At 43.4% G+C, this 8,631-nt stretch overlaps 1 protein-coding gene across 1 annotated transcript; it reads right to left on the bottom strand.

Moving 5' to 3' along the window:
- Positions 1-577: 577 nt before the first annotated feature.
- Positions 578-8,408, bottom strand: mmp15a (matrix metallopeptidase 15a). The gene is made up of 10 exons (XM_085914778.1): positions 7,814-8,408; positions 6,432-6,580; positions 6,198-6,317; positions 5,805-6,118; positions 5,428-5,589; positions 4,665-5,041; positions 4,376-4,514; positions 3,105-3,255; positions 2,908-3,023; positions 578-2,548 (listed from the first exon to the last, which is right to left on the bottom strand). The coding sequence occupies exons 1-10, from the start codon at positions 7,937-7,939 to the stop codon at positions 2,085-2,087; spliced, it is 2,118 nt and encodes a 705-aa protein (XP_085770904.1). The 5' UTR covers positions 7,940-8,408; the 3' UTR covers positions 578-2,084.
- Positions 8,409-8,631: the final 223 nt, after the last annotated feature.

The raw sequence follows: 8,631 nt of genomic DNA, 5'->3' as shown, positions 1-8,631 counted from the left end.
AACTCCGCCAGTGACCGGGCAGTATACAACTTGGATTGATCCCCAACTAAAAACATCAGAACAAATGAATAAATAAATAAATATAAGGACAGGGTTGGAATTGGGGGGTTAGATCACCAAAAATGATTCCCGAGCGCGGCGCCGCTGCTGCTCACTGCTCCCCTCTCCCCCAGGGGATGGATCAAAATCACATGGGGATGGGTTAAATGCAGAGGACAGAGCCCTTTGAGACTGCTTGTGATTTAGGGCTATATAAACTTGACTTGATTGATTGATTGATTGACAAAAATTAAACAACACTTTTGACAATCATAACAAATAAGTGAAAACTGAGATGCAGGTCAAGCAACATAAAACTGCCCATAGTGTACAAGAGAAGCAGTAAGACATCAAATCCACTTACCTAAAATGTTTACAGACCTCAGGTTACTTGGATGATCCATCTAAAATGAAACATTTATTAAATTTGTCTGGTACAAAGCACAGCGTAATTGATTGCACTGCCATCTGACTTGTGAGAAAGGGCTCTCTCTTGTGGTGGAAAAATAGAATCCACACTGAAGAAGCCATGGAAAGAAACCGTTCCAGTTAATAACGAACATATGTGAGGAAGAGGGGAGGGGGGGAAAAAACTGGTGTGCTTTTGTTTTTACTGGTGAATTTTATTGTCAGTGTTCTACAAAATCCACACCGGACTGTGCAGGCCCCCAAAACACAACATGCTCTGCATGCATGAACATTTTTGGAATACTTTATGACTACTCACACGAACAACACTACAAATTTGAAGAAGGTCTTTAAAACAAAATTCAATGTCGAGGGAAGAATTCACAGAAAGCAAATGCAAATGAGTGGAGTGTGTAATTTTGGGCTTTTCACAGAGAAAAACAAAATCTGCAAAAAGTACTGACGGAGCATCAACATTTTGAAATTCTTCAGGTTCGTGTTGGAGAAGAATGTATCTCAAATGAATACATGTGGGACAAAAAATGTAGATGGAAACTGCAGAAATTTTGCATAAATGTGGACAGAAAGAGAGAAGAGGAAGGGAGGAGTTGGAAGAGGAAGTCATCTCCCGCTAATGGCAACAAACTGGGGGGAAAAAAGAGGAGTGGGATTTAAATCATGTAGGTCAAGAGGCACAACGCCAGCGCTGCTCCTCCCTCTTTCTCCCCCCTCCTCCTTTTCTATGGAAAAAAAAAATCTGGCAGAACCCTCATCTCATTCTCATTTCCTCCTCAACATTTTCATTTCTTCCTTTCCATTTATTTCTCCCTTCTTCAAGCCCCGAAACTATTAAATCTTCAGCATGTGGGCCTAATGGAAACCAGACCCCGGTCGGTTCTTCTTTATCCAGTCCGCAGGGAACTCCCAATTGTTATGGATGCTTATCTCGCTTTTGGTTGAAATTAGAGCAAAGGGGTATTTAATAAAGAAAAGTGAATCTCAACACTAACCATACTGTAACAATACGACTCCTCTGGGATTGTATATTTCGTGGCGGAGACTGAATAGTCATCTTGGTGGGAGGAGTGCAGGCTGGAGCCTGAGAGTCTGCGTATCAAAAAAAAACAAAAAAAAAACACGTAGTGTATTATGTGCCTGTGTTTAGGTAAGCACTCTCTGAGTGCGTCTTGTCTCTTCGGGGGCTTTGGAGATCATGTGATATTTTGGCATGTGTTGTCTGACATTCCTACGCTGCTCGGAGGATGACCCCTGCTAGCGTGCGCTTCAGAGTGCTGGCTGGCGTAGGCGTGGAAGCGGCAGCAGCAGCAGCAAAACAACAACAGTAGAAAAACGTCAAGCGCAAAGAAGATCTGTGATCTGTGCAGAAACATCTGTCCATTCCCGATCTCTGTATGGCTACAGATAATTGAAAACACTCCATTGCTATTATGTCATGTGTCTTTCACAATAAGTCGATGGCAAAGGGGAAATTTTAAACTAGCTCCACAGGTACTATAGTAACCACTTGACAAGTTCTTCATTATTATACATGGCTAAATAGCCACAATAAAACAATCTTCCTACCAAAACACTGCAGAAGAAAAATAGTGTGTCTACTGTATGGTTTTGAGAATGTGTCACACCCAGTCCTGCAGCGAGCGCTTGCAATGCACCAGTGCTCTGGGAGTCTCTTTGTTCTGCAGAGTCCTGAGAATGGCATAGATGAGGACCAGGATACACAAAATGAGCACCAAAGGAACCACCACCATAACCACGGTCATGACCTTGGATCCGTTGTCAGCCACTGTTACAACCACGTTCACGTCTTGGTCATCTTCATCTACTTGTGGGTTGTCGTCATCTTTTTGGGATGTCGTATCTTTTTCACCATCTGCGTTTTTGTGCGCATCGTCCCCGCTGTCCGGAGGCTTCGTGGGTTTGTCTTCAGCTTTGGGCTCAATGTCTGGATCTGGTTGGGGCTCCGGGACGCCCACACAGCCCATGAAATCTTTGAGGATGGAGCGTGGGTAACCTTTGTCTGCTACCGTCTTGTGGTTGTCAAAGCGCCAGTAATTGGTGGCTTTGTAGAAATAGGTGTATGCTGCATGAAAGACAGTTTGCCTTTAGAATGCCATCAACAAATCAAAGACATAAACTGTAACTTCCATCCATTCATTCATTCATTTTTATATCCCTTGTCCGTAAGGTCATATAAGTGAGTTGGTGCTGCCACCAATCTAATTTCCAAAGCAAAGAACTGGCCAGCTCTCAAACCAGAGAGCTCATTCTTTCCCCCTCTTGCCATTCTCCTTGCTCTACTTGCACTAGCCTAACCAATCTCCATTGACATTCAACACGACGCAATTTTTCATTCTTTCCCTGACAACATCTTTGCTCTTACTACTTTTGGACTATATTTGTCATGGATGGAAGTTTGCGAGAGTGTAAGTAGTCGATTACCGCCATCATCGCTGAGGAAGGCTCCTTTGGGTGAAGGAGGGATCTTTCCCCATCTGCTGATTGGTTTTGGGAAGTCTTGGTCCGCTCTACGGGTCTCCTCATTGAATCTCCAGTATCTACACCACCCACAGATATTTATGCAGTTTAATACTGACGAACTAACTCAATTGTATGAAGAAGTCTCGAGTGTAATATACCGGTCATCCGAGAAAAAGTAGGTGTATCCATTCGGCTCCCACCAGACCGCCGTGTCGATGCCGTGAGACGGGATACCTTGACCGTATTGCCGAATGGGCTGCGGGTATCCGGGCAGAACATCCGCTTCCCTGAATATCCAGTATCGATCACCTGTAGGGACAAAATACAAAGTAAGCTAGGATAGACACTCGTGAAACCTAGTGAGGACAAGTGCTACAAAAGATTTATAGACTCGATGATGGTGGAGTCACTTCAACTAGAGTTTCATCATCAAAAAAGCAGCAGAGACCCAGAAATAGCACAATGTGTGTGACATGTTTTATTCTGGTGTTCCTGTGAAGTTTTTTTTTTTTTTTAAATGCATTTGTGCAATCAAACGTTGTTCCAAGAGCCCCCAGATATGTTTGATGAAGTGTTCTACTTCGGGCGGGGATAAAGAGGTCTAGTACAACCTCTGATTGAGCAAATGATTGACTGAAGGGGATTTTCTTGCTGAATTCATATTCCACAAATGGAGTACTAATCAATCCAAATACAGTTTTTGGACAGGTGGGGGCAGGATGGAACATATTAGTGGAATTAAAATTCTGGAGTTGACTTCTGGTTTAAGTGGTCTGACTGGGGGACATTTTCCGGCTTCCATCTGAGTGCACATGCGACATTTGAGTGAGATATTTTAAACTTCTTTCTCTAAGTAGAAAAAGCAAACTATGTTGTGCTTTTAAACTTGGGAAAATATTGGAAAGTGTGAAAAGTGTTTCGCAGCCTCATTATAAAGGTGAAGCAATGGAGAGAGGGCTGATGCAATCTGCTCTCACTCAGGAGACAATTTCTGGACTGAGCTTAGCTGCAGCTGCCAAACTGTGCACACGTCATTTGTGACATCTACGCAACACACCAATATTCACACACACATAGCTCATGGTTGGTTATAGCTGTAAATGTATCGACCTGACAAACAAAACGTATGTGCATCCGTTTCTGGCAGAGTAAAATTATTCTAATCTCTTTGGAATTCAGGCTTGGCAAGAGAAAAAAAAGAATGCTGAGTTTGCACGATTTCCTTTGAGACTGATCTTTTTAAATCCAAACACAGATTTGAATTTCACTGCCTGTTGTCTTGGACGGGAAGCACTTAAATGGCTCCATGCTGGCTTAGCTTTGCTGGACAAGATGAAGCAAAAGAGAAAAAAAAAAAAAAAAAACAGCGGTTGAGTCCTGTATAAGATGCTGATGGGGCAAATTTGTTCCTAACATGCAGAGGATGTACCTTTAAAGAAGACAAATTTGCCATCATGGCGCTCATAAGCTGCATCGATGTTGTCTGGAAGACCAGCCCAGAAGACAGATATTGGCATGGGGTAGTTGTCCAGAACTCGATTCCGACGCACACGCCAAAACCAGCGACCCTGCGAACAAACAATACTTGATGGACGTGCCTTGAATTTGGTTGTGTTGTGTGAAGGTAAAGAAAATACTCCTCCTTTCTCTCAAGTAAAGGAAGGATGATATGATGATTATCATTCCAAATGGATTTGACCATTCCAAGTATGGCTTACCTTGAACACAAACATCTCACCCCTTAGAAGGGTCACAGTGTCAAAGTCCCCATCACAGATATCAGGGGCCTTGTTATCCGGCTGCTTGGGAGGCTGGCGAGTAGGCGGAAGATGGGGCACATATTTTCTCGTGGGTGAAGTGACTTCAGTATCAGGGTGGGTGGTAGTGGGGATTGCGGGACGAGTGGTCAGGATGGGGGTTGGCTCGGGTTCGTTCGGCACGTGCGGGCTTCCTTTAGTGGGGCTCGGAGTGTCCGGTTCAACATCAATTGGGGGAGGACGGGTGGGTTTGTCTTCAGTGGGAAAAGTAGAGGTGGGTAATGAATGTTCCGGATCACCACCAGGTTTGGGAGGAGCCTCAGTAACACGAGGGGGACCTGGAAGTATAAGAAAGTAGACTGGGAGTTTTATAAAACACTTTTCAACAAAAGCAATGCTGCCTGTGTTGCATTTATAACATGATCATATCTTTCTTGCATATAACACTCACTTCGTTGCAATAGTCGTGATTTTCCATTTAGTGCCTTAGTGCGCATTTAATTGACTGTGACTGCTTTGGAGAAAAAGCTGCCACGCTGGTTGCTAAGAGACCAAAACGCTGTTACATAATGAGTACAAACAATCGATGGCTTTATCCTTTTGTTCATTAGTATGCAAAAATGTTTGAGAACAGATGTTGCCTCCACTCGATAGATCAGATCACTATGGCTTAGCATTTGGTTGAGATCTTGTTTTTGCCGTGTTCATCAATGATTCTTCTCACCATATATTTTCTGTATTCCCTGGATGTCATCTTCATGCAGTGTGAAGTTGTGCGTGTGAATCCACTGGTAGAACGGAGCCATGATGGCATTAGGATTGTCAGAATGTTCCAGACCTAAAGCGTGACCGAGCTCGTGGACCGCAACCAGGAAGAGGTCAATACCTGAAGCATAGATGGTGAGATCACAATAACGTGTGAGATCAATTGAATTGACCAAAATGTCACAGATAAACCAAACAGAAGATGAAATAGGTTCAAGATGAAATCAACAAAAAAATAAAATGAATCATAGGACACAGACTTGCACAAAATAAATAAAACTAAAATAAAGGTTACATGCATTCAGAGACAAAAACAAGTAGAAGCAACCCGCCAACCTTCATGGTTTGGACTGTCCAAAGTCCAAGGCTCATCCGCATCAAAGTGTGTATCCCCGCCCATTGCGGGCCCAGGGTAGAAAGCATGGGCCAGTGATCCCCCTTCGCCATCAAACAAGGACATGTCGCCATGGAAACCAGAGGCGAACAACAACAGGATGTCCGCGAGCTGAGCCTGGCTGCTGTTGCCCTGTTGAGCCGGTAGTTCTTGGAAGGTGAGCGCCGTGGCGCTTTGCCACACGGTAAAGGCTCTACGGATGGCATCAAATGCCCTCTGACCTCCCAGGGAGGCCGGGATGTGCTGGTCCAGAATACTGACACATAGAAATGTTTTGAATGATATACAGAATACATGCATTGCCCTTAGGAGGGCCAGATGTTGATGTCGCATACCTGTAAGTGATGTGGTCCTTGTCCCACCGTTGTCCCGTGAGAGCGTAGCGTCTCTTCCTCGTGCCATCTTCCAGGTCGGCTTTTTTGTCTGGGAGGCCACAACGAGGTCGGCGCATGGCCCTATACAGCAAAGGTAGCACAAACATGAACTATATTTCAGATTTTTGCTTTTATGGCTACTGTTTTGAATGAGAGATGACAGTCATCACAAGCATGCAAGAATATGGATCTTACGCGACAGTGGCGGGGTCAGACTTGCCGGTCACCTCCAAGCCGTAGAAACGCTGCATGTCGCTTATTGCTTGGGACAGGATCTGAGCTGACTGCATCGTGGACATCTGTCTGCTGGCCTGAGACAAGTAGCCGAACTGACGAAGCCAGACCTTAAAGGAGAATGAGAGGTCACCTTAGGATGACAAATGCTTTGGATTGGTTAGTATCTACCGTGATTAAAAAAAATAAATAAAAATAAAAAGGCATCAGCATCAAAGTTCATTTGGAAAAATAGCCATTGCCTAATAACTGAAGAACTATCCGAGGAGGAAAAAGAAATGCAGATAGAAACCAGATGGCCTCTAATAATATTACCACATTCCGGCGCCTTCTCTGCAGTGAGATCCAAAAAAAAAAAAGGATGTAAACAGATGTTAAGGAAACACAGGAAAATAATACAGAGTTGTGCTTGGGCATATTTGTGATCACACTCATCCAGATGACCTGTGACTTTAGTACCGGGAGTTCATCGAGTCAGCTGCAGCACGTGGAGCCACGTAGATAAGAAAGAAGCACCATGAGGCTTGACTTTCAAGACATGGGGCTCAAAAACTGAATAGCGGGCATTTTCTTGACATGGCAGGGTCACAGATGTGCACAGCATGGAGGCAACAGCACAAACGCCACACAGATACCAATAAATGTGCACATGTATTTGTGCCTTGACGGCATGGCAAATGTCAATTATGCAATATATCAAATGCAACATATGAAAATACTGAGCACGGCGGTATGTTAAATTTCAATGCCCTGCACGTTACAGTACTTGCAACTTTTGTAGCTCTTTGCAGTCAAGTCAAATTATTGTCTGATGTGAATAGTTGAATACTTTATACTTGAGGGTGTGCACAATTATGCAACCATGGTTGTGTTTTACAGTAATATTAAAGGGTAAGCCTGTTTTATTCGTCCGTACATTTTTATATTAATTTTAGTAAGATACTTGTTTCTTTACTTAGCTTTAAAATGTCTTAAAAAAAAAAATTCGCTTTACTTTTCTCAGAAATGCTTCTAAATGTGTTTTTAATTGTGAAGCACACAGTTATATAAAGCTGCCTTGCCTTAAATTGATGTTAATTATATACTATAAAGTTAATAAGAAATTGGTTTCAAAGGAATGATTGCATTTTTTTTTTAAACTTTTTTTTTTTTTACATTGAGCAAATATGGCTTGGGAGATGATACAACCTGGTTGAGTTGCCTAAACGTAAATCTTTCAGGTAGGCGGAATTGGCACCAAGAGAATTGTTAAATAAGATGAACGTCAAAAACAGTGAGCATGCTTAGAATGCAATAACACAAGTTGGAAACTTTGACAACGAAATCTGACCATCATCACTTACCTCCGCATTGAAGCCGTCCTGCTCCGGAACACCCGCCGCCGCCGCGGTAGTGGTGCCAAGGATCAGAGCAAGTAAATAGACAGAAATGATCAGGATATGACACTGGGGTTCTTGAGCTGAGATCATCTTCAACGTCCACTGTAAAGTGTTGGAAGTACAGTGTAGAAAAGCAAGTGACTCTTCAGTCAGCAAGTGAAAAGGATTGAGGCAAAACAGCAGCAACTTTTCCCGTCCTCTCACATTGAGGCAAGCAACAAATGTCTCCTGTCAAACTTCAAGAAATGATCCCGCTCACGGTGCAACTAGTAAAATGGTAGAATTCCATAAGTGTGGTCCAAGTTAAGACAGCTCTGGGCCCTTTTGCTGTCCAATAGTGTAGCGTTGATGATAATCTGCCTTCGATCTCTGCAACACACTTCCAAAAAAAAATGGGAGGTCAACTTGAACTCTGACTTTCATTGCGACGAAAATAATACAGCCGTCAAAAAGAACGCCAAGATTTTTTAGAGAAAGATGTCAGTGTTTTTCACGCGCGGTAGAAACTCATAAATAGGAGGTCGCTATGAGAAGACAAATAGTTCGGAGGTTGAGAATGAAAAGCCCACCCAGCTCAAAAACAAGGTGTAGAGGTAGGGAGGGGGGGGGGGGCAGTATCCCACATCGTCCTCTACTGGCTTCCAAAGAAATTACAAGTCATGTTGAGGTAGGACATGTTGAAACTATGGCCCATCCCAGTGACTAGGGAGAAGAAGCGGGGGGGGGGGATACACCCTAGACTGGTTGCAAGTGGTCCAATGATAAGCTCTTGTCTAGTTTTA

This window comes from Syngnathus leptorhynchus, chromosome 6, assembly GCF_054491065.1.
Source record: "Syngnathus leptorhynchus isolate UIUO chromosome 6, UIUO_Slep, whole genome shotgun sequence".
NCBI lineage: Eukaryota > Metazoa > Chordata > Actinopteri > Syngnathiformes > Syngnathidae > Syngnathus > Syngnathus leptorhynchus.
This window is presented reverse-complemented; position numbering and strand designations above follow the sequence as displayed.